This window comes from Mauremys mutica, chromosome 19 (assembly GCF_020497125.1).
Source record: "Mauremys mutica isolate MM-2020 ecotype Southern chromosome 19, ASM2049712v1, whole genome shotgun sequence".
Lineage (NCBI taxonomy): Eukaryota > Metazoa > Chordata > Testudines > Geoemydidae > Mauremys > Mauremys mutica.
Window position 1 is genome coordinate 2477079 of NC_059090.1, and position 26565 is coordinate 2503643.

Here is a 26565-nt window from a genome sequence, read left to right on the forward strand (position 1 = left end):
CCCAATACAATACAAAGTAGAACAGCTTTAACAAAAAACAATGGAGACACCCCCACATCAGACCGTCCCATAGTCCAGTGGCTCGGAGTTCCCAACTCAAAGTGATGTCTAATGCTGTTTGCAGTGTCATGAGAGGCTAGCCTGGAGAGCATGAAACCACTCTTTTGTTACAGAGATGCCAGAAGCTCCTGCTGGCCAGGCTCCTTTGTATGTTAAAAAGTAAGGAAATAGACACCAAAAGTTTTGTTATAATAGTGCTAAATTGCTGCTGCCGTATAGGGCCTCTGCTCCCTGTACCCTCCAGGAATATGAAATATGAGGTCTTGTTAGAAAGCATGATCAACAACATTTAATATTGTGCTAGTTAAAACACAAGTTTTCCCTCAGTACAGAGGCCTGTCATATTTGAAAACATTACAGTTAATCATGTCACGCTAACATATTTCAAACATGAGTGTCCTTGTCAGCACTAAGGGCACAATCATCTTTAACACACTGCTACTTTATAGATTGTAAGGCCACGAGTGACCATTCTGATCCTCAGAGTTTAGTCTCACCTCCTGCATAACGAAGGCCATAGTTTTTCTTTCAGTGAGTCCTATATCCATCCTATAACGCCAGCTTAACCAGAGGTTATCTGTAAGAGAGCTATCCAGTCAAAATTTAAAGACTCCAAGTGATGGAGAATCCACCACATCTCTAGCTCAGTTGTTCCAATGATTCATTTACAAATTGTACCTTATTTTTAGATTGAATTTCTCTAACTTCAGCTTCTAGCCCTTGGACCTTGTTCTGCCTTTGTCTGCTAGATTAAAGAGCTCTCCCCACTATCCACATCTTCTTGTGTAGTTACTTACCAACCATGATCAAGTCACGTAACTCTCTCTTTCATAAACTAAATAGATTGAGCTCCTTTAGTCTCTCACATAACACAGATTTTCCAGACTTCAAATCCGTGTAGCTCAGTTCTTGCCACAGTATCCACAGGATTGGCAGAATTTGATTTTTTTTTGTTGTTGAAATTTCAATGTAGATTTTATTTTTTTTAATTTTTACAGTTGTGGGAAATTAAGAGTGGGTAAGGTTGGGCTTAGGACAGCACTGACAGCAGGGCTCCCTGCGTGGCCATGGGGTCCAAAACACCTGGACACAAGGTGCAGGGGAGGCTGTGGTCCTGGCCCAGCAGAGCAGACACCCCCGGTCAACGCTGCAAGGATGAGCTTCTGGCCGTGGGGAAAGTCACCCCACAGCTGAGCAGCTTCTGCTCAGGGATACCCCCTGCACTCTGGCTGGTGAATGAGTGAGCTAGGCCTTGACAGCAGGGCTGCAGAGGACTCCCCGTGTGGACACAGGGCCAGTGACACCACATCCTGACAGACACAAGGTGTGAGCGAGGCTGCAGTCCTGGGAGGGCACAGCTGAGACCCCTGGCCAAAATGAGGATGAGCCCCTGGCTGTGGAGGCCACCTGACTATTAAATGTCTCCAGCCCTGCGCAGCCAGGGGCTCATCATTGCAGTCCCGGTCTGTGTGCGCACGTGTGTCTCTGCTCTGTCCCACCAGGACCACACCTTTCCATGCACCTTCCACCTACAGGCATGCAGTGTCACCGGCCTTGTGGCCATGCCAGGGATCCCTCTACAGCTTCCCTGTCTCAGCTAGCTCTCTGCACTGCTGCAGGGCTGGTGACACCCAAGCCTGGCACATGCAAGGTGTGAGGGGAGGCTGCACTCCTGCTGTTCCCACTGGATTTTTTGTGTGTGGGGATTTCAGTGTCAGGTGAAATTGACATTTATGACACCTGCAATTAAAATCAAATCCTGTCAAGCCTAAGGTCCAGTAATGCTGTATAAAGAGGTAATTCCACCTCCTGGCTTCCATTTACACATTCAAGGACTGAATTTTCTCTCTCAGCCATATCACACTGAAAGCTGATAGTCAGTTGGTTTCCACCATCACCCTTAAGTTCCTTTCACAGTCTCTGCTTTCCAAAATGCAGTCCCCTCGAATGAGATTCCATTCTTGAGTCCTAGATGCACGACACTCTATTTAGCTGCATTAAAATGTTTCTTCTTCAAGGGAGTCCAGCATACCAAACAATCCAGACTGCGCTTTGTAACAGCCCTATCCTTAAAGTTGTTTACCACTCCACCAATGTTTTTGTCTGCTGCAAACTTTACCAGTGATTTTTTCCTTCCATATCGATAAAGATATTGCATAGCATTTGGCCGAGAACAGATCCCTACATGACCCCACTAGAAAGACCCCAACTGAGTAATGATTCCCCATGTACAATTAGTTTTTGAGATCATCTAGTTTTTAATCCATTTCATATCTGCTACATTGATTTTGTGTAATGCTCATTTTTAGTCAGACTATTGTGCAGTACTAAGTCAAATGCCTTTGAGAAGTTTAAGTGCGTTGTGTCAACACTTACCTTTGTCAATCAAATTTGCAATCTCAAAAAAAAACAGGTTTGTTTGGCATAATCTGTTTCTCATAAAAGCATATTGATTGGCTTTATTTATGCTGCCAGTTCTTTACTGATTGTCCCATTTCAGCCTTTCCATGATTTTGCCTGGTATCAGTGTCTGGCTTCCTGTTCTATAGTTACCCAGGTCATCCTATCAGTACCAGCTGAGCTTTTTTCCAGATCTCTGGAGATTCCCCCGTTTCCAAGATTTGTTAAATATCAACCTCATTGGTACAGAGAGCTCCTCAGCCAATTTTTTTAAAAAACTCTTGGGAGCGAGCTATCTAGCCCTACACTTATAAAATGCTTAACAGCCTCCCTAATTATTATTGGAATAGAAAGTATCACTGTACACTATGAATATGTCAACCAGTCTCTTTCCAAATATGTTAGTTAACAGGTTTTCTAACGCAATGCATTTTCTATTGTAGATAAAGCCAAACATGAGAAAAAACAAAAGAACTGCTCAGTTAAGATCTTTCTCCATGATGCCAAAAAGAAAAGAAAAGAAAAAACAAATCACAAGCTTATGAAAACCAGGAAATGCACAGGCAAGGTGCTGCTTCACAGACCTTAACTCTGCCCTTTTAGGGATGGCAAGAAGAACTGGAAACATCACAATATCTTACTCCCCTAACATTTCTCTGGCCCTCTCTCTAGTCGGACTCCTATTCATGAAGTCCAACAGCCTTTGGATCTCAGTGTGACCTGTGTAGCGGCACTGACAGAGATGACACTTGGCAATCATGCTGCCTCTCCTTATTTCCAACCTCACTATCACAACACTGCATGAGGGGATTTCCTGCAATTTAGGAAACTATATCCCACTCTCAAAAGAACAATAAGGGGTACTGCCATCCCTGTGGGGGCTGGGTTAAGGATGGGGTGTTATAGTGTGTGAGAAGTAGAACTCTAACTGCACTTCTTAGTTTTCAAAAGTTGGTGGTGTATTTTTTTTCTTGTAACAAACAATTATTGGGGATATGTAAAGAGACCTTAACTGGGTATTTCCTGTTTTTTTAATGCTGGGGGGTTTGAAGTCTCACATTTGGGAAAGATATGGGTAGTAAAGAGTTCTATTTTATGGCTGCAACTTTAACTCCCTTTTAAAGTTTTCTGGATCATATTAGCTGGACATGTCACTCTGGCTGAAGATGTTAAAGTACGACTAATAATGACTGAGATTGGCATTGTCCCCAGCACAGACTGCAAATATACCTTTCATTCAAGACAGCATGTTAATTTTAATGAGAATAGGGCCAAAATGTGCTAGAGCATTACTGGCTTAAAACAGACACCACTATTGGACCTGATCCTGCTGAGAGGTGCTTCAACTCCCCCCGCTGCACTTTGCAGGATTAGACCCCACTGTCTGGCTTTCAAAAACATTTGATCTCTAAGAAACTTTGCCAATGTAAATGGAACTGTAACTGCTCAATGATTGCTACTGTAGAGCAAGCATCTGCAAGATGCTGAGCTAGACCATGGTAACACTACATTAGTGTTGACCTCCTGGGACCCTTCTAAGGAGGAATTGTGTCTTGAGGCTATCCCAGGGTATGTCTACATTGCAGTTAAAAATCTAGGGGTGGCCTGTGCCAGCTGACTTGGGCTCACGCTAAGGGGCTCTTTAGTTACATTTGAGCTTAGGCTACAGCCTGGGCTCTAGGATCTGTGGTGGGAAGGTCCTGGACCTGAAGGTCTACACTGCAATCAAAACAGCCCCTTGGCCCAAGCCCGAGTCAGCTGCGGGTATCTAATCGCAGTGTAGATGTACCCTCCCTGAGTACAACAATGGCAAAAAAACCATCCGTAGGTGGGTTTCTTCTGCATAGACACATTGCAGTTCTTGCATGAGGGTGGCTCTCCTGCTAGTGCTCTCCTCATTCAGAGGGGACAAAATTAAGATACCAACTAGTTAGTAAAATTCCCTGTTCATGAGAGGAAGGGACTCCTGTGTTCTGGATAAATTCCAGCTCCCTAGTTACATTCTGTATCCCTCAATTCCTCCTGCATTTTCAATAGGATATGGACATTTTCACTTCCAGTCTAAACTGTTGTATAACACTGCAGTGTGCATTTAAACGTATTCTGTGGGAACTGCAGGAAGAACTAAGGGAGGCACAATGCGATTTGTGAGTTGGAGTTTAGCTGTGTTTTGCTCAGAGGGGGCCACAGCAATTCTAGTGTGTTATCTTTGTGTGCAAGAGGTCAGATGACGATCCTAGTGATCCCTGACTTTATAATATGAAGTGCTCTGAGATGCTGTGGGAATACAAAGAGCTCACTACGAGCACTCCTGAGAAGATTTCTGATACTAGAGGGCTCTCATCTAGCAAAGTCATAACAAGATCCAGTGGCTGGAATTTGAAGCTAGACAAATTCAAACTGGCAGTCGGGTGCAAATGTGTAATAAGAAGGGTAATTGACACTTAGAACAGTTTACCCTGGGATATGGTAGATCCTCAAAGACTCCATGAATCTTGAAATTGAGGCTAGCCCAACCAGAAGTAAAAGGCTTGAAGCAGGAATTGCTGGGTGACATTCTCTCACTTGTGTTATACAGGCGGTCAGACTAGATTATGAAAACAGTCCCTTCTGGCCTTAACAACTGTGACTCTACCCTAGAGGAGCACTGCTGACTCCCAGGTGTTTGAAGGAAGTGCATTGGATTGCCACCTTGTTCACTCAGTGACTCACTAGTGACAGGCACAGCAAGTGGAGCACTGAACGTAGTTCTTTCTGTTCTGCCCAACACACTGGGTGTCAGGCTAAGGGAGGATCCAGGCACTGATCTGGTTATGTGGGAGCCAGTGGACCCAGCCCTGCCTGGGGGAGGTGGGAAGAGATAAAGCTAATGGGATTTGCTTCCAGGCAGAAGTGTAGCAAGCATGCTGGTCAGGAGCAGGCGACGTCTCCATACTATAACTGGGGCGGAAGGAAATCTCCTCACCTGGTCATTAAGGGGATACACAGGACAGAGCTCCTGGGGGCAGAATGACAGGGGCTTAATGGGTTTGACAGGAGAGAGGGAGTGTGGCGTGTGTGAGTGCAAGAGCATAGCTTTACTTTGACTTTTTGCCCTAGCACAGCTGGCTGTGGAGATTTTTATTTAAAATGAAAAAAACAACAGAATCCAGACTAAAGAACGGGCCAAACACAGCGGCACTAATATAGAGATTTTATTTCAAATGTATTGAGTCTTACAGCACATTGTTCGTCACAACGCTACTGAACTGATTTGGAGGTTCTGGCCAGCACATTGTGACACTGACACCCACAAGAGCTGAAAGCAGTTTAGATTAACCATGTCTGAATCCAAATGTCCAGGAATACGGGCCCTGACTCTGCTGCCGCCTTATCGCCTGCAGTCACTTCCACCCGCAGAAAGTGAGGCCAAATGGGAATTGTGCTCTCACCAGGGGCTCAGTGTCTTACGCCCACTCTCCTCCAGGGGTGGAAATAATGTAAGGTACAAGGCAGGGAAGAATCAGAAGTATGACATCTCTCTCTCTCTCTCTCCCCCTTGTTGTTTGCTCCCAGTATGGAACAGCAAACCAGTCTGAGCAGATACAGTCTCGTCAGATTATGCTAGCTTTGCTTTCATTATTGGAAATCAGGGAGGCGGAAATGTAAAAGTGCAGGAAATTAATTGTTTTTTTTACTCATTCAACTGAAATTTGAAAACCACTGGGTTTTGTAAATAGAACTGGGAGGTCAGAACATGGTTCTAGTGTTTATCTGGTTATTTACGAGATAGGGAGGACTCATATCCCCCACCCTCCCAATGTGGAGTCTTAAGTAGGGTATCTGTGGTCTCTTTATTTGGAGAAAACCAATTTACCCAGCTATAAAAAATGCCCATAGTTCCACGCTCTTTCCATTGCACCGACCAGCATCTCTCCAGATTTCTCAGGAACCAAGGATCAAACATGGCGCTCACAAGGATCCAAGAAAAGAGCAGAAGCTTAATCTTGTAACTCATGTCTTCCTAAGCTTGTATCCTAGTGAGCTCTCCTTAAAATGAGCTGGGATGCTTGGTGTGTAGCATATGGAAGCAACAGAGAGGCAATAACTACAGATTTCAAAAAGGGCGACTCTAAAAGTTATGGCTTCTGTACAGCAGACAGGAAAGGAAGTCAAGTCCAAGAGAAACTTTTAAGTGGTGTTGGAATGACCCAGAGACTGTTTCTGTCACGTAGGGGCATATGCTGCACGTCATGCCCATCACTGTATCTTTTGGTTAAGTGCCACATTACAGTGAAAAAATCCAGACTGTAGAGGCTCTATCGGCCGGCTTTCTCCCTACCCCCAATTTGGTATCTCTGCTTCATTCTCCCTTCTTCGGGTTACATTAAGTGCACAGAAATATATAGCAGCATTTGGACTGAAACCCTCACGCACACCAAACAGCACATTCCAGGAGGTAAAATGACACACTACGGCCTACCCTCAAGATGTCAAGTTTTCAGGATAAAGAGCAACAGGAAAAGGAGGAGATGGAGGCAGCAAAGGGGAGAAGGAGCAACACAGGAACACAAGTTATGTTTCCATCCCAGGACAGAATCACGGTCATTCCTGTGTTAGCACCAGGATGTGACACTGCGAGAGACTAGAAGTAGACAGGCAGAGCAAGAAGAGAACAAACCATTCTCCCCTCTCCCCACACAGTACTGCAGGGGGACAGTCTAGTCTAGTGCATTCAACACTCTCTGCAGGACCCGGACATTGGCAGAGATCTGCTTGGCCGCACAGAGAAGCCCCATTTTGTCTTCAGAGAGAAGGAATTCCTTTTCCGCATCCAAGAGAAGGTTAACCCAGGGATTGCTAATGAGTTCAGACCCCTCATCCACAAAGCCAGCCTGCAAATCAAACTCCATGGAAAGAGAAGCAGTGGAACCTCAAGGCTGAGCCTTTCTGAAGGGACACAGAGGACAGAGGTACCATTCAGAATCCACCCTCTTCATTCTTGTACAATGCAACTGCCTTTTGTAGGGTGGAAAGAAGAGTTTGATTCTAAACATACCTTTCTATTGCTTTGGGGTACTTGTACAGGCAGTATCTGTGAAAGCATCACTTTCCAATCCATAGGAGAAAGAGGTTGTGGTCTCCTATTTAGCCCTAGGTCTTCAGCTATAAGTACACTGGTACCAAGATGGGCCCACTGTATTGTCTCATCTCAATTCCTCTGCTTCAGACGGATATGGGATCAAGGAGGATTGCTGAAGACAATGCATTTGAGTTTGGTGTTCAAATGCTGCACCAAAGACCTTCACAATTCCAGTGGAGGCAGAGCCATCCCTCAAATCAGTGAGCAAAAAGGCTTGGCATGGACAGCGTCCTTGTCTGGCGTTCAACTGGAAGCTGTGGCGATGGGTTTCTTCAGGTGTTGGCTCATGAGCTCCCTAGCACGAGACACCTGGATGTGATCGTAACATGAGTTGCAGACAAGGACTGGGTCGTAGAGCTGCTGATCAGGAATGGGCAGCTTCAGATGGCAGCAGCCAGCACAGAACACGTTCCCACAATTCCTGTTAAGGGGTAATAAAAGCAGAGAGCAGTGACACAGTGACAACTCCATAAAGAATAAGGCCATGTCTAGACTGGGGGAGTCTAGGGCCAAACACAACCAGCATGTTCTTGAAGGCGTTCAGTCCTGTCTGCACTAATGTTCAACTATGTGAGAGCTGAGATGTTAGCTGATATGTTTTTAAATACCATCTGCATTTCTAGTGTAGACACGGCCAGAGGGAGGGTCAGAGACCCCAAGACAACAGCGATAAAAAAGACAGAGGGTCAGGGACTTCAGGGGGAGTGTGTGCAAGGGTGGGTGGATAGAGAAAGAGAGGATCAGTGATCCTGTGCTGGGGGGCCTGAGGAGACAGAAAAGGAAGAACAGAGACTTGGTCATTTGGGGGTTGGGGAGGAGATGGAAAAGAACAACGGAGATATGCAAGAGGTAGCTGAGTTTTACCTGCAGTGGTGCCTTCGCTTGGCTATCCAAAATTCACAATCACAGTTAAAGCAGTGTGAGGCCATATGGTCTGGAACCCAACGTGTGACCTGGGGAAAATAACGGCCTTCATTAGCACCTCACTCCAGGAGCCTGTAATAGGCTTGCAAAACAATATCACTGAGGAGGCGACTGGAGCGTGGGTTACAGTGTGACACTGGGCCATAAAACACACTGAACCATGTGGGTTGGTCTGCAAAGCAAGGCCTGGAGGCCCAGCCTGGTGAACCCGCACCTCGCCTAGCACCAAAGGACATGAGACTGCTCCCAGGAAAGTCTGCAGCCCATCCTGCTACAGCCTACCTCGCAAGGAAAGCAGAGAGCCAATCCTACCATACATACGTCACCACCTTGCACAACAGGAACGGCTGCTCTGAGCCTAGATCCCATCCTGCCTTGTAGACAAAGCTGACCCTGCTACACATGTAGCTGTATATGGATGTACCTCAGTCTCCTTCTTATCGACAGGCTCCCAGCTTGCTTCAGACAGGCAGTCCTCACTGTGATCAGAGTAGAAGTCCTCAGTGTCACTGCTGTCCGATTCCTTTAGACAGGTCTGCAGAGAGAAAGCCAAAGTCACAAAAGCCATCAGCCTCTTCCAGCACAGACCCAAAGGGTATCCCTTCCACCCCACTCAGAATGGCTCCTGAAGGAGCAAGTGGCACTGTCGCTCCCCAGCTCAGGAAGCAAAGGGCAGAAGAATCTGGACTGGCATCATCCCCCATGTCTTCGGAAATAAAGGAAGATTGGATGAAGGAATCTTTGGGTACTTGGAGAGTGAACGCCAGGAGGAGATGGTGTCCAGATGAGAGAAGGAACTCTGTTCCCTCCTGGGAAGCACAGGCTAGGAGAACGTAGAACCCATGGACGGGGAGGAGGGGCGGGGAAGGGGAGGAGTGAATCATTATCCTAATGAGCATCAAACTTGCACACCAACAGGAAGTGAGGGGTAAGTGAACATGTGAGCCTGGCATCACATGCTCCCCCTGGAGTCAGGGGAGAGCAGGGACATGAAGGGCAGGATCTCATGGTTCATGGCTGGGTCAGACACTGTGGGAGATGGCACTTTGTAGGCCATTACTTACAAAGTCGTCTTCATAGTCCATCTGTGGCTCAGCCGGGGGGGCGCAGCAGTGACGTATATCCAGCCTTAGCTGGAGCTCTCGCACCTGCCTGCGCAGCTGCTCCACTTCCTGCTTGTAGCTGGCTTCGATCTGTCGCAGCCTGTGCTGAATCACATCTGTGGGGAAGGGGAGCCCGTCATCATCCAGGTAGAGAGGAGGCACAGGGGAAGGGCAGCTTGGTGGCACATGCTTGGAGCCAGACACCTGCTTCAGGTGGCAGGGTAGCCATGGCCGGCTAGGCTTCCCTTCAGGGCCTGCACAATGTGCACTGCAGACTGGTGGTTTCACACCTTCTCTTGGAGGCCACTGGCTACTGAGATAGAGCCCTGGCGCCCGCAACTGTTTGCTGCTCAACCTCTTGTTACAGCACCCATAGGAAAGCAGCCGCCTGGTTACTGTCTCCCCACTGGGGAGCGACGTCACCATTCCCTGGAAACTGTCCCAGTTGGAACCCAGGAGGGAGAACTCGCTGGTCTGGCTCTGGGAAATGCGCCTTTGCCACAGCTCCAGCGGCACCATCCCCACCCGGCCCATTTCCTCCCAGTGCCCACTCCTGCTGCTCCCACTTTTGCCAGTGTCTTTATGTTGATGGGGGATGCCAGGCATGGGGCTTGGGTTGTTCTGAGGAGAGACACTTGGTGCAGGGGTGTCCTGGCTGGGAATGCCCACTGCAGGATTTAGGGTGTCTTGGTGGGGGGGTTTCACAAGATTCCAGCTTCCATCAGATTCCAGGCCAGTTGCTTTTGAAGGATTATGGGGGCATGTTTCAAGCTGCTCCACAGCTCTGACACAAGTCCTGCAGACGTTCTCCTGTCCAGAATGGTTTGGAGCTGGGCTGATGCCATCTACATCGTCCACATTCACCCTCCATCCTATTTCTGTCTCTGGAAAGATGTTGCTTGCTGGTGGAGGCACCCAGCCACTAAGCGGCTTGCAATGAGCTTGATGATCAGTGTGGCTGTTGAAGTTGTTGCTGGTTTGCAGGGGGTGAGTTTTCCCCTGCTCCACTGGCACCTGGTGCATTTCTCCAACAGCCACCACGCTGCCTTCCTCAGGGTGCAGCTCGGGGCCCTCTGTGCTGGCATGTCTGGGCTCCAGGCCCATCCTGACCTCCTGGCAGTGATTGTTCAGGTTGGGATCACTAGAAGTACGGGTCAGCGGGCTGCTGGAGTCACCGGCTGAAAGCAGGTCATCCATAGATCTTGTCTTTGGTAACCTGGAACCAAGAAACAAAGCCTGAATCTCCGGAGAAGGAACTTTTACTACAAAAATCCCAGTACCTGCTGCTCTGTGCCACAGGGGCCCTAGCAGAGGGGGAAGGGAACTGCCCAGCACACAGGGCTTGGTCTCTGAATAGCGCTAGGATGCTCCGAGGTGTGACGAGAGAGCAGTTAATAGGGTTGCATCATTGCATCACTTTGGAATTTAGACTTACAGTCAACATGTTAAAAGTGGGCACTGATTCTGGGTTCCTCGCCAGCCATTTCTTGGTTTAATCACTTCACAGCTGGGACATCACCTCAGAGGCCTAACCAGCCAACAAGAACCTCCGCTAATCTCTAGTTTCCTCATCATGCTGGGGTAGGGGCAGGGGAGGGGTCTATGTAGCATCAGGCAGCCCCTGGAGCACAGGGATACAGCTGGAGGAGCTTCCCTTTGGTTCCCCAAAGCCAGTCCCCCCAGGTGTTGCTCTCCATTGATCAGGAGGAGAAGGAAGTGCCCAGGGCACTGTGGTGAACTGCCTGTGTGTGAAGGTGAAGGCAGCATCAGCATTAGGCTGAGACTGCACAAGCCAGCTAGTTGGGAGAGGCATGGACAAGTGTCACAAACTTCCTCTTTCACACACAGCTTCCTAGGGAGAGAAATAGACACTCCTAGTGCAGCCAGCACCACCACATCTGGGCACCAGTCTCCCTTCCCCCAGGCCTCACTTCTATTGCTCCCTAGGACATGCTGGTGTTCGCACCACTACCAGGTGGCCTCAGAGCAGCTACATGAAATCTCCCCTTATGGTGCTCCTAGTATGGTGAGGAGCTGTGTCCTCTCTCTTCCAGGTGTTCCCTGAGGCTACTCTGGAGAGAGGGGTGACAGGACACTCCAGGCCCTGTCTTTTCAGGACAATGGTGTTGGGTGCTTCTCATGGCAAATGTGTGTGTGTAATGTCAGCCAGAAGAAAGAGCAAGTGAGAAGGAAAGAAACCCAGGAGCATGGTGGAAAGGGAACCCAGAGTGGTGCTCCTTTCTCCCTACCTGTCCAGAGATCTGCCGCTGAACTCCTGGCTTTGGGATCCTGGGGGCAGGTAGCGGTCCATACCTTCCTCCCCTAGCGGACAGGGGGATGATGCTGGAAGGTACACGGCTGTCCACAGATGTAGTGCTCGCACATGGCACACTGGGTGCAGCACCTGCAGGAGAAATTATACTGAGGGACAGGACAAAAGGGAAACCCCTCCCAATCCAAGGCAAACCAGCCTCCCTTCCCTCCAGCCCAATTACACTTCCCAGACAATTCTGGCTGCTAGCCACAAGCCCATACCATAACAGCTGGGTTGTGGGCTGCCACTCACCTGCTCGGTGCCAGGCATGTAGAGGAGATTGTGGAAGTTCTTGTTGCCAGCTCTCAGGAGGGACCACACTGAGCAGGTGCGTTTGTAAATGTTGTGCATCTCTCGCTCACATGGGTTGTTGCCCAGGAAGGTCCCATACAGGCAGGAGTATGTGTGCTGCACCAGCTTCACCTGCACCGCCAACAGAAAAGGGCAATTGTCAGGGCCCTTAGAAAGCAACTCTCCCTCACACTCACGTAACACAACTCCCACCCCACCTAAAACAGCTCACTCTCAAAGCACACACTCCAGCCCCCTGCCACAGCTCTCCTTCCATCCCGTGGGAGAATGTTACCCAAGGATCCCTTGATGTCAACTGGCAGAGGCTACAGGGGATCCATAGGGTTTTACAGGAATCCCCTGGGTTGGATATTTGCATAATAATTCACCGAAGGGTGGTATATGAGATCTCTACTGACAGCCAGCAACCTACTGGTTGTCATAACCATTGCAAAATGTATGTGTGGATAATATTTAAAGGAGTTATGTACTATATTAAAAATTGTGTTTTTAAGGTCCTGGAGTTAAGGCAGGTCATCAGGAGGTTCCATACCTCGGAAATGTTCCTTTCAGGCGGGAGAAAACTGACCCTTATCTCACTGTCCGGCCGTTTGTGCATTGCATGCCTATTTGCATACTGAGCCAGGTTCAGACTGAGAGATTGCAAAATCTACAAGTGAGGAAATCTTCAGAAATAAACAAACAGCCGGGGGTGTCCTCTTCATTAATAAAAACAAAGAATTGGTGTGGGATATCTTGGAGAGCTAAGAAACACACTGAAGTCTTCACCAAAGAGGCAAACTGACAGCGTGCATGTCTCATGAAAGGAGGGTCACAGCCAGCCTGGCTGTAAAGCTGCAGAGATTTTGGTTGACCAACATTCTGCAAGACACGACAGTATCTTCTTAATTAAAGTCTAGGTTCTAGAATGTATGTTATGATTTTATTTTCTATGAAACCATTTGTTTCCAATCCTACTTGCTACTATTTGAATCTCTGGGCTTTACCACCCTCCTAGTGAAAAAGTTTTTCCTAATATCCAACCTAAACCTCCCCCATTGCAACCTGAGACCATTACTCTGTGTTCTGTCATCTGCTACCACTGAGAACAGTCTAGATCCATCCTCTTTGGAACCCCCTTTCAGGTAGTTGAAAGCAGCTATCAAATCCCCCCTCGTTCTTCTCTTCTGCAGACTAAACAATCCCAGTTCCCTCAGCCTCTCCTCATAAGTCATGTGTTCCAGCCCCCTAATCATTTTTGTTGCCCTCCGCTGGACTCTCTCCAATTTATCCACATCCTTCTTGTAGTGTGGGGCCCAAAACTGGACACAGTACTCCAGATGAGGCCTCACCAATGTCGAATAGAGGAGAATGATCACGTCCCTCGATCTGCTGGCAATGCCTCTACTTATAAAGCCCAAAATGCCATTAGTCTTCTTGGCAACAAGGGCACACTGTTGACTCATATCCAGCTTCTCATCCACTGTAATCCCCAGGTCCTTTTCTGCAGAACTGCTGCCTAGCCATTTGGTCCCTAGTCTGTAGCATTTGGTCTCTCCATCCTTAGGATTCTTCCGTCCTAAATGCAGGATTCTGCACTTGTCCTTGTTGAACCTCATGAGATTTCTTTTGACCCAATCCTCTAATTTGTCTAGGTCCCTCTGTATCCTATCCCTACCCTCCAGCGTATCTACCACACCTCCCAGTTTAGTGTCATCTGCAAACTTGCTAAGGGTGCAGTCCACGCCATCCTCCAGATCATTAATGAAGATATTGAACAAAACCGGCCCCAGGATCAACCCTTGGGGCACTCCACTTAATACCGGCTGCCGACTACACATGGAGCCATTGATCACTACCCGTTGAGCCCGACCATCTAGCCAGTTTTCTATCCACCTTACCGTCCATTCATCCAGCCCATACTTCTTTAACTTGCTGGCAAGAATACTGTGGGAGACTGTATCAAAAGCTTTGCTAAAGTCCAGAAATAGCACATCCACTGCTTTCCCCTCATCCACATAGCCGGTTATCTCATCATAGAAGGCAATTAGGTTAGTCAGGCATGACTTGCCCTTGGTGAATCCATGCTGACTGTTCCTGATCACTTTCCCCTCCTTTAAGTGGTTCAGAATTGATTCCTTGAGGACCTGTTCCATGATTTTTCCAGGGACTGAGGTGAGACTGACTGGCCTGTAGTTCCCTGGATCTTCCTTCTTCCCTTTTTAAAAGATGGGCACTACATTAGCCTTTTTCCAGTCATCCGGGACCTTCCTCGATCGCCATGATTTTTCAAAGATAATGGCCAATGGCTCTGCAATCTCATCGGCCAGCTCCTTTAGCACCCTCGGATGCAGCGCATCCGGCCCCATGGACTTGTGCTCATCCAGCTTTTCTAAATAGTCCCAAACTACTTCTTTCCCCACAGAGAGCTGGTCACCTCCTCCCCATACTGTGCTGCAGAGTGCAGCTGTCTGGGAGCTGACCTTGTCTGTGAAGACAGAGGCAAAAAAAGCATTGAGTACACTAGCTTTCTCCACATCCTCTGTCACTAGGTTCCCTCCCTCATTCAGCAAGGGGCCCACACTTTCCTTGACTTTCTTCTTGTTGCTAACATATCTGAAGAAACCCTTCTTGTTACTCCTAACATCTCCGGCTAGCTGCAACTCCAAGCATGATTTGGCCTTCCTGATTTCACACCTGCATGCCTGAGCAATACTTTTATACTCCTCCCTTGTTATTTGTCCAATCTTCCACTTCTTGTAAGCTGTTTTTTTTGTGTTTAAGACGAGCAAGGATTTCACTGTTGAGCCAAGCTGGTCGCCTGCCATATTTACTTTTCTTCCTACACATCGGGATGGTTTGTTCCTGCAACCTCAATAATGTTTCTTTAAAATACAGCCAGGAGGAGACCATACCAAAATACTTTAGGAGACCATACCAAAAGCTTTGCTAAAGTCAAGGAATAACACGTTCACTGCTTTCCCCTCATCCACAGAGTCAGTTATCCCGTCATAGAAGGCAATTAGGTTAGTCAGGTATGACTTGCCCTTGGTGAATCTATGTTGACTGATCCTGATCACTTTCCTCTCCTCTGAGTGCTTCAGAATTGATTCCATGATTTTTCCAGGGACTGAGGTGAGGCTGACTGGCCTGTAGTTCCCCAGATCCTCCTTCTTCCCTTTTTTAAAGATGGGCACTACAGTAGCCTTTTTCCAGTCATCCTCCCCCGATCGCCATGAGTTTTCAAAAATAATGGCCAATGGCTCTGCAATCACATCCGCCAACTCCTTTAGCACCCTCGGATGCAGCGCATCCGGCCCCATGGACTTGTGCTCGTCCAGCTTTTCTAAATAGCCCTGAACCACTTCTTTGTCCACAGAGGGCTGGTCACCTCCTCCCCATGCTGTGCTGTCCAGTACAGCAGTCTGGGAGCTGACCTTGTTTGTGAAGACAGAGGCAAAAAAATCATTGAGTACATTAGCTTTTTCCACATCCTCTGTCACTAGGTTGCCTCCCTCATTCAGTAAGGGGCCCACACTTTCTTGTTGCTAACATACCTGTAGAAACCCTTCTTGTTACTCTTAACATCCCTTGCTAGCTGCAACTCCAAGTGTGATTTGGCCTTCCTGATTTCACTCCTGCATGCCTGAGCAATATTTTTATACTCCTCCCTGGTCATTTGTCCAATCTTCAACTTCTTGTAAGCTCTTTTTTTGTGTTTAAGATCAGCAAGGATTTCACTGTTAAGCCAAGCTGGTCACCTGCCATATTTACTATTCTTTCTACACATCAGGATGTTTTGTTCCTGCAACCTCAATAAGGTTGAGGTCACTTTCAGCACAAAATACAAAAAAAAAAAAAAAAAAAAGCAAACTACATTCATTAATTCATAGCTAAAGGACAAAATTTCAAGAAAATACTTTGTTGGGTCTTTTCTTAAATTTGCAGTTATTCTTCAACACGATGAGGGACATTGGAAATCAATGAACAAAACATTAATTTTAAAACTGACGTTGGGAATTAAGTGCAACTTATTCACAGAAAATATATATAGAGTGACCATCCGTTAAAATAAAAAAAAATGAAGCTCTTTTCATATAGCAGACAGAAAACGAGCCCACACAAAACTGAACTATTCTTTTCTATTATGTCTATAACACAGATACCACCTAAAGTTTGAAACAGGAAGGAGTGTGTGTGTTTGGGTTGAAGAGCAGTCTGCAAATACAGATGATCAAACATGTAACAGGATGGAAAAGATTATTTAAAAATATGATGAGGTGTTTAATAGTCTGGAATGCATTATAGGTTTAAAATTCCCAGTGACAGAGATCTACGTTGTGAGCAGGGACACAGGTACCATGTAAAGTTCCTTTAGCACTGGGAAATAAGTAAAAACTGAACTAGATTGGACAGTGCAAGTAAGCAAATAGGGACATCAACTGACAGCATTAACAATGGAGTCACCATAATCAAACTAAATAGGGAAGGATTTGTACTGGCCAAATATGAGTGCTCCCCACTCCAGCCTCACTGGCTGAATTCTATGCATTTTCACTCCCCTTCTCCCTCAGCCACATCATTAGAAAACCCAATCCATAATAAAACATCTTTCACTTTTACCTAAGTCCACTTTGCTTTTCCTCAAATACAACAGCTCTGAAAAGCTCAGCTGTCCTTCTGCCTCAGCTCATAATCAGCAAGAAATAAAGACGCATTTGCTTGCACAGCTCTTACCAGGAAAGCTTCGTTAAATTCAAACAGGCAGGGGAACTGCTTGAGCAGCTGATGAACAGAATCTAGCCACTGAAGAAACACTGGACACTGCTCATTCTGATCTTCCACATTCTCGTGGTGCCCACAGCGATCACCAAATTTGTGACCAAAATCCAGCCAGTCTGATTCAATTAGCACCTGAAAACCCTGTTAACAAAGAAGAATGTTAACTGCAGCGCCAAGTACCCAGCAGGGCAAGGCAGCTCCTGTGAGTTTCTTGGAGGGCTAGAGAGAAGCTTGCACTTGTGCTAGGGTTAGAAGCAAAGCATTATGAAAGCTGGTGGTTACTCTGGCTTTATGTAAGGACAAGGCATTTTCAATAGCACTGAACTGACACTTTCAGAACCTATAATCCAAATATGAAGGAGTGGCTACTAAATCCACATTACAAATCCCTTTGGGTGCCATGCAGAGAATATAATGGGGAAGCTGCTACGCCCTGAACACAAGCGGTCACTTCCCGAGGCAGAGGCTCTTGAGAGCCTGATATATTACAATTCAGTGGCTACAGATCACTGAAGAATAGGTGGGAAAACCCCTCACCAGCACAGCAGCTCTTGGAAATGTTGTGTGACAGATATGGCAATTTCCTACAATATCACTGGGAGGCCTTCCGGAATTAAGTTAAAATATCTTTGGGATCCATTGCCTTAAATAAATGGTCTATGTATTATTATGGACTAGGATTGTATGCAACTTCTCAGGAGGAGGAAGGTGGGGAGATGTGACAGATGTGAGACCTGAGGGTTCAACGGGCTTTATTAAACAACGTGTCAGACAAGAATGGACTTTTGGAACAAAAAGTGGTGAGTGGTTTTCCTGGGAAATATCTAAGTGGGAGTGAATGCAAATTCCCCACGTCTGATTATGCAAAAACCAGCCTTTTGAAGCTATGCCCTGAGAAGTGAGCCGTTGTCTGATGATCAATTGTGATAAGAGGCCAAGATCAAAGGCCCACGCTATATAAAGGAAAGACTGAACTATTCATGGTGGGTCTGAATCTGAGACAGATGCGAACTGATAACCACGATGAAAATCCAGTTGTGGGTTTTGAAGGACTGACACCTACCAAAACCCAGGTTGGAGTTGGGGTGACTTCCGGTAAGTTTTTTGGCATGCATGTAGTTTTTCTTATTGTTTTTAATATATTTTCTCTGTAATGCTTTCGCTTTAGGAATAAATATGCTTATAAAGAGCTGCACAGTAACTTATAACCGCAGCCCATTACATTGGACATAGACTAGAAAAAAAGCCACGTGCCAATGCTGTTCTTTTAGAAGGCGCGGCTTTCCAGAGACATCACAGTGTCTGCAGGGAACTGAGCAGCCTGGACAGCCCAGTCAGGAGGGAGACAGATGTGATTCTCTGCCCAAGAGAGGTGACTGCTGAGGAGCTGGGTCCCTAGCACAGGTTTCCTTGGAAGATCACAGAGGGAGAATATAGGTGCAGTTACCCTGCATTGTGACATTTTGCAAAGCAGCTTTACTGTGAAATGCAATTCCACTCCATATCCTTTTTTCTGCTTCTGCCTGAGGCTCATCGCAGGCACAAGCAACTTCTTAACAGAAGCTGAACTAACAGAACGGCACTACTGTATGGTACCTCCATGGTCCTATAATAGGGGTCCAGAAGAATCTTTGCCAGTGCTACAATTTGCGGGGTTCTGTCCCAGCCATCCGAGCAGTGAACCAACACCGGACGCCCCTCTCGGTCAACTGCATTTGAGACCAGAACTGCTGTCTTCAACATGACGGAGAGGTGCTGCAGCCACTTGGTGCTCTCCAGGGCTGAAAGCCAGCTAGAGGGCATGTAAAAAGGAAAGAAAATGACTTGTTAGCTCTACTAGAGGACACGTCTATCCCAAGACTCTTTGGAGCTCTCAGTAAATACTGTACTGCTGCCTTTCCACACCAGCTCCCACAGACGGGAACCAGCCAACTCAGGAAGAACAGCACAGAATCCAGCCCCCAAATCCTACTTTTTCTGGACACAAAAGCCACGAGGTCTCTACTGAAGCCCACAGAAGAGTGGTGTGTTTACGGTACCCCCAATAGTAAATACTGATCACAGGAAACACAATGCTCAAGCTCTGTAAACACACCCAAGAGAAAACCTCTCTGATTCCTGAGCCAGCAACCTGGCTTGGGCGATTGGCTGGGAATGAGAAGACAAAAAGGCAAGGAGTGGTAGTAGAGCACGTTGGCACTTACTTGCTCGGATCTGGCATCTGGCTGCAGACAGCGCGCAGGTACTGGAAGCTGTTCCTGATGGAGTGGATATTGGCCATGCCCATGAACACTACTTCGCAGTTTGGGTAATACTCTAAACACAGACAGACAGCAAAGGTTGGATGGGATCTGCTGCAGTCAAAGCGTCTCACTGCAGGTGCTCTGATCACAGCCCACAGAACAGGAGCTGCTGCCCCTCACTCCCACACGGCATTCCTGATCCCTGGGAGCTATATGTGCAGCTGGTGGGCAGCCTGTCCTAGCAGAGTGCAGGGTAGGCAGGCAGGCAGCCTCGCAGTAAACTAGCAAGAGGAGGAAGGGGCAGCACAAATCTTGTCACTTCTCCCTCCCCAGGGAGATGTGTGTATTGGACACACTACACAAAGAGCCCAGTCCAAACTGGGTGCCCAAGGGGTCCAACGAGAGAGTCCAAGCACCGAGATGCCATGAGACCAGCTATTAAGCAGCCTGAGTGCAGTTTTATACCTTCACATTCACAGCCCCCTCCCTTTGCCCTGTTGGCAACAGCTGCGGTGTAGGATCTGGCATCCAGGATCAGCAGCTTCTGAGGAGCTCCCGCATTCTCCACGCCCGAACAAGCCGTCAGCGAGGAATCTGCAGACACAGGACAGGCTGAACTTCCCCACATCCAGACAACTCCTCTCATCTGGGCCTTGGCCTTTCACAGCTGGTGCTAGGCCAGTGCAGCCAGACACTGACAAAACACACGTTTAAAGCCTTGCCCAGCATAGTGCAGTCAGGGCCTGAAAGGGCCTAAATAGTTAATCTGGGTGTTATTTTTAAACACCAACTCCCCCAGCCACCAGGAAACAGCTGCCCATCATCTGCATGCATCCCTGGGGTGGGACCCCACTCTGGAGAGCCCTACCCAGCCCAGTTTGGGAAGCAAGCAGAAGGGAGTGACCGTCTTACCAAAGTCTGTGTCGCTGGCCTCAGTGCCTTCGCTGGGGCCGTTGTGGAGAGTTCCACTGGCTGTCTTTGCTCCAGGGTTCAAGGCACAGGCCTTGGCGATGGAGGTCACAAGATACTCGTCATCAGCGTTGCGCCAGCCCCACCAGCTGATTTCCGGCTGGCTGCAGCGTGCGATTGCAGCCCCATTGGGCTGGTGTCTGAGGAAGAGGAGAGTTTCACTTGGCATCCCATTGCAGACACACCAGGCAGCGTGCCAGCAAAAGATGCGGTTCTCGCCCTGCTCTGAGGACCCAACGTTGTTCAAAGCAGATTCATTGTGCGGGGCCAATGTCTCAACTCACACATTAAGTGTACCGAGATCATGCCTACAAAAGGAAGTATGATGGCCTGACTTCTTCAACTCCGGCCTCTGACGGCAAAGAGAAGCACAGCTCCCAAGAAGCATACAGCAAGGTGAAAGACAGGAAATAGCTCATAGGTATAATGGGGTGAGAACCTGGCAGCCAAATGGCCTAAGGCCCTGGGGTTCACTCAAAGGCCTTGTCTACATTACCAAGTTATGTCACCAAAACTGCCATTTGTTGACCCAAACAGTGAGCGCGTGCACACTGCGAGGCCACTTCTGTTGGGGAGAATGCCCGGTTTTGGCAACAAAATACATCCACACTCATGAGAAATTTACATCTTTTTTCCACTACATTTTTGTCGACAAAGTGCAAGTGTAGACACCATGCTTAAATTCATCGCTTTAATTGGCCTCCAGGAGTTGTCCCACAATGCCCATCCTGACCGCTCTGGTCAGCAGTTTGAACTCCACTGCCCTGCAGTCAGGTGAACAACCATCTGCCCTTCCCCCTTAAAAGCCCTGGGAAATATTGAAATTCCATTCCCTGTTTGCTCGGTGTGGAGAGATCTCATCGCATCTTCCCAGGTGACCATGGCGGGTTATCGCAGCAAACACTCTCTTGCTTGGACCACTGCAGAGCTGTTGGATCTGCTCAGTATATGGGGAGAGGAGGCTGTGCAGTCCCAGCTGTGCTTGAGCTCGAGGCTTGTGCGAAAAGGGCTATGATTGGGACATGCTGCAGTGCAGAGCGAAGATAAAGGAGCTGAGGCAGGCGCATCATAAGGTGAGGGAGGCAAATGGTCGCTCCAGTGCTGCACCTAAGACCTGCTGGCTCTGTAAGGAGCTAGACGCTATCATCGGTGGTGACCCATCGGCAAGAACCCCATGGATACTTCGGAGGGAATGGAGGCAGCAGAAAGAGGACCTAACTCAGAGCTGGAGTTAGATGAGGATGTGCAGCTCCCGGTGAGGTTGCCCGGTGGGGCAGGCAGCCAGGGACTGTTCTCCACTCCAGAGGTGTCTAGTCAGTCTCAGCAGTTGCTCTCCAGCGAGCAAGAAGCAGGAGATGAGAGTCCTGGTAAGTGGCTGTGGCTTGTGTAGTGTGGAGGTGGGGTCAGGGCATAGAAACGTGGGTGGCTGGCTGTGTTTCTGTGAGCTGGACATTTCCCAGTGTAGCTAAGCAGTATGGTGGAACAGGGTGTTGATGCAGGCTGAGCTCTCAGAGGAATCCTCCAGAGAGATGTCCAGGGAAGTTTCCTGGAGGTACTTGGTGATCTTCTGCTAAAGATTCCGTGACAGAGCAGCTTTGTTCCTTCCCCCATTGTAGGAAACTTTCCCGCGCCATTCGGCAATCACTTGTGCAGGGACCAGAGTGGCACACAGGCGAGCAGCATAGGTAGCAGGGTGGAAGCCACAAGCATAGAGTAGATGTACCCTTGTTTCCCAGCTTACCCTTAGCAGTGAGATAATCTGCTAGAATTACGCCCACCTGTGGAAAAGTGTAGGAGAATTTTAGAATTTGTTCCTAGTATGCTGCACCACGACCCTTGCAAACAGTGTGTGCTCTTTTCCCCATGTGAAGCGCTCCCTATCCCCCTGCCAACACTAACCATGCTTTGGCTGTTCGTGGAGATGTGTGCCTGGCTAGGGTCAGTAAGAAAGTGATGGCAATGTTGCAAAAGGTGTGTTTAACAGAAATGTTTCAATGCCATGCGTGAATTTAACAATCCCGCTTCTGTGCATTGTCCCCTGTGCTTCACCAGATATGGCCTTCAGTAACACCCCACATACCCCGGCCGAGTGTCTCCACTAGATAAGAAAGCGTTCAAGACGCAGCAAAGACGACATGTTCTGGGAGTTCCTGCAGTGCTCCAAAGCAGAAAAAAGGGAATGAAAGGAGTGCCCGAACGGCAGGTCAGAAAAGAGAATCAGGAGTTTGTTAAGGACGCTACTGAACAGATGCTTAAAGTAATGGAGGAGCAAACGCAGAGGCTGCAGACTGAGCAGATCAGTGCTCAACCTCCTCTGCAGCACATTCAGAACTCTTTTCCATGCCCCTCCAAACCTCCATGCCCCTCCACCCATACATTCCTTTCCACCTTTTGGGACTTCTCCGTTTCCCCTTCACTCTACCCCCTTAGACAACTTTCACAATGACAGCTGGACTTACACACAGCTGTGAGAGTCTGCCCTTCCCTGGTTCCTTCTTTCCTGCCAAGCATCTGTGTGTTTGTGTGTGCTGTTTCTTGTGCAATAAAAGCAAACTTTTATACTGGTAAATCATCTTTTTTTTCTACACGGTGAGATTGCAGGCACTGCCAATACATGCACAGGCATTTTAATCACTTTATTACAGGAATTTAAGGCCCCAAATGTCACCATTGGCCCTTAGGAAAACTACATGTAATGCAACATTGAAATAGCTCCGACAGAGATATATGTAACTGGTGGTCATTGTCAAAGTGCTGCCTCAAAGCCTCCTGATTCAAATAGCCCCCCTGTGGGCTCCTCCGACAACCCTGGTATCTGCCTGCTCAAAATCAGCAGCCAAGCAGTCTGCCTCAGCACTCCGCCCCTGAGCAAACCTTTCACCCTTAGCTTCAGAGATTATGCAATTTATAGCACGCGGCTATGACCATAGGAATATTATCCTCAGTGAGGTCCAACCTGCCATAAAGGCATCACCAGGGTGCCTTTAATCTGCCAAAGGCACATTCAAATGTCATCTGGTACCTATTGAGCCTGTTGTTGAATTGCTCCTCACTGCTGTCCAGGTGTACCATGTAGGGTTTCATGAGCCACGGCTATAAAGGGGTACGCAGAGTCCCACAGGATCACTAGGGGCATTTCAACAGCCCCCACTGTAACCTTTAGGTTAGGAAAGAAATTCCCCGCTTGCAGCTTTCTGTATAGGCCGGTGTTCCTGAAGATGCGTGCATCATGCACCTTTCCAGACCATCCCACGGTGATGTCAGTGAAATGCCCACAATGAGCCACAAGCATCTGCAACAGCATGGAGAAGTACCCCTTCCTACTGATGCACTCCATTGCAAGGTGGTCTGGTGTCAAAATTGGAATGTGTGTGCCATCTATCACCCCTCCACAGTTAGGGTAACCCATTTCTGCAAAGCCTTCCACTATTTCACGCACATTTCCCAGAGTCACGGTCCTTCATAGCAGGATGCGATTTATTGCCCTGCACACTTGCATTAACGCAGTCGACTTCCCCACTCCAAATTGATTCACGACCAACTGGTAGCTGTCTGGAGTTGGCAGCTTCCACACAGCGATCGCCACACGCTTCTCTACCGAGAGGGCAGCTTTCATTCTAGTGTCCTTGTGCCGCAGGTCTGGGGCGAGCTCCGCACACAGTTCCAGGAAGGTGGCTTTCTGCATCCGAAAGTTCTGTAGCCACTGCTCATCATCCCACACCTGCATGACGATACAATCCCACCATTCAGTGCTTGTTTCCTGATCCCAAAAGCAATGGTCTACCCTATGCACCTGCTCTGTGAATGCCAAAAGCAATCTTATGTTGCTCCATATCATGCAGAGTGTCGGGCACCTGTGAAGAGTCTTCAGTTAGGAACTTCACGATTAACTGCACTACCAGCCGCGATGTCCTCATGACAGTTAACAGAGCATAGGAGAGCAGCGCGGGATCCATCCCTTCTCACAAAGATGCCGGCGTGCACAGCAAACAACAGCCGTTGAAAAAATGCCGGAAGCTCATGGAGTGCTGGGACAGAAAGCAATGCAACACGGAACATTTAGCACTGTCCCAAGATGCGCCGTGATCCACTCCGTTGTCCCACAACACCTAGCGACAGAAGGACAGTGGGATAGGTACCCACAGTTGATGATGATACCCCCACTGTGGACACGATCTGCCGACAGAGGGAGCAAGTGTGAACACAAAATTGCGATTTTTATTTTGTCAACTTTTGGGTGTCAACATCACTTTTGTCAACACAAATTGGTAGTGTAGACATGGCCAAACGTTTGGTCAGTAAGATCACCACAAGGAATGCCACTTTCATGACCAGGCCTCTGTGCAGGAAGCTACAGGAAAAAGGCATAGGGGTCAGTCAACATTTATACAGTGTAAACCCTGGTCAGGCGATCCTCAGCTACACACAATAAGGAAACATTAAGGGCTGGGAAAATACATAACAAACATCTCATTTTCAAACCTTGATACAAGCCCGCAGAGTCTCACAACTATGGGCTGTAAATTACCAAGTACTAAGGAGAGGCACAGAACTCTACACAAAAACTGTTAGAACAATGGCAAGGTTGCACAGCTGAACACTCAGTGAAAAAAGGCAAAAGTTCCGGTCATATCCCCACCTTAACTCTGTCCTCTGGTGTGTGTGTGTATGGTTAGAACAGTCTCTGGGTCACATTCCATTTTTCAAACAACACATGCACCAAGGTAGCATAGCTGTGCTCAGCTGCATGGTGCTGCCTTTCTTCAATGCAGGAAGCTCTGCGGGGCGCCTGGGCTCTGGGCTTTGGCTGCTGGGCCAGAGGCGTAGTTTGACTTCTATTTGAAGGGGGAGCAGGGTCCAGGCCAGCTCCACACTTTCAAGGAGGGAGCATCACATTGACCCTTTGTATAGTATCCCTAAGTATAGAGTGTAGCTGCACACCCCAGAAATGCAGTACTTCTGCGTAAAAGACTTATAACAGCTATACGAGCCAGTAGCACTGGTGCTTCACCCGTGTAGGCTTCCATAGGGATCCCAAATTGCCTTCAAGCTCTAACAGCACCAATGAGGAGCAAGGTGGCGCACACAGCCTGATCTATAAGTGCTTCAGTAATATCAAGTTAAACCAGGCACGTGCAGAGTTCAGCTTGCTGTCCTCCCCAGGGAGCTGCCATGACGGCTCACTGGAACATGGACATCACATCCATCTTCTCTAATTCCTCAGCCAGCACCATGGGTTGGGGTCATGATATTGTGTATAATGGACTATGAGCGACAGGGCAGCTATTGTAGATTCTTTTTTACCTGTACACAACTACAGGAATCCTTTTCCAAGACCTGAAGGACGCCACATTCTCCAGCTCCTTGTCAGTGATCCAGACAGGAACTAGCAGCTTCTGAGGATAACTGGTACAGAGTCTAGAAATAAAGTGACACGGTGTCAATCAGAGCCAAGCAATGAGAATATTTATGCAGAGAGAACAGGGGAGACCTTCAGGTTTGTCTGAATTCGACTAACAAGAACACAGGCTATGGGTGGTTCTTCCCATCCAGAATTAGCGGTGCCTGGGAGAAAGAGCCAAAGGTGGCCCTGAAAACTGGGCTTTGTACAGGGTCTCAACCATGGAATATGGGACCTCCATACAAGAGATTGTAATCTAATTTACTATCCAAAAGAGGTACATCTGAACAGGCAAAAGCATATTTTACTCTACATAACATTATAATATCTGAATGTTGCAAATTCAGAGAGAATGCAGATGGCTAATCAATCCAATGACTCATGTAAACATGCTAAGGGAACTAACGAAATCTTGCGATTTTGGTACATCTGAATCAGACGTGACTAGCAGAAGGGTGTGTGTGATGGTACAGACCTCCAGAGCTAAAAGCATGAGCTGCTACAGCTTGAGCGAGAGCCCCCTCACTGGGGCTGTTACAGACTCTCTCCCTCTGTAGCCTAGACACACAGCAGGACCTGTAACTAACTAGTGGGTTACATGTGCACAAAACATTGCATGAAAGATTCTTTCAACACGAGGGTTTAATCCTAAAAAAGGCAGTTCCAATAGCACAACTATCAGTACAGGCAGAACTTAGGCCTGCAGCTGTGGCACTCTCACCTTACAGCTCACAGACATTTCAGTCAGAAAGATGATGCTTCAGCAGAGGCACAAAATATGGATTTTGCCAATGTAAATGGTAAGTGTCTGCAATTGTCGGGAACTGTCCGCACACACGCAAGGGAAACGCTACAGTCAGCTTTGTAAGGGAGTGGGGCCCAGGGCTAGAGTTTGCTGAAAGCCACGAATGCAAAATCCGGACACAAATTCTGAACTAAAGCAGCCTCAGAAGGGA

General features: G+C 47.9%; 1 protein-coding gene across 3 annotated transcripts in view; it reads right to left on the reverse strand.

The window, feature by feature from the left end:
- Positions 1-5636: 5636 nt before the first annotated feature.
- The window catches only part of MTMR4 (myotubularin related protein 4), a 107493-nt gene continuing 86564 nt past the window's right edge, over positions 5637-26565 (reverse strand). For all 3 annotated transcript variants that reach the window (XM_044993755.1, XM_044993757.1, XM_044993756.1), the window contains 12 exons: positions 25513-25626; positions 20152-20348; positions 19705-19833; positions 19201-19312; positions 18593-18788; positions 16952-17137; positions 12176-12346; positions 11859-12013; positions 9571-10825; positions 8931-9041; positions 8447-8535; positions 5637-8003 (listed from right to left, as the gene is read on the reverse strand). In XM_044993755.1, the coding sequence (XP_044849690.1) occupies positions 7826-8003; positions 8447-8535; positions 8931-9041; positions 9571-10825; positions 11859-12013; positions 12176-12346; positions 16952-17137; positions 18593-18788; positions 19201-19312; positions 19705-19833; positions 20152-20348; positions 25513-25626 (2893 nt within the window). In that variant the 3' untranslated portion in view covers positions 5637-7825. The remainder of the gene's footprint in view (positions 8004-8446; positions 8536-8930; positions 9042-9570; positions 10826-11858; positions 12014-12175; positions 12347-16951; positions 17138-18592; positions 18789-19200; positions 19313-19704; positions 19834-20151; positions 20349-25512; positions 25627-26565) is intronic.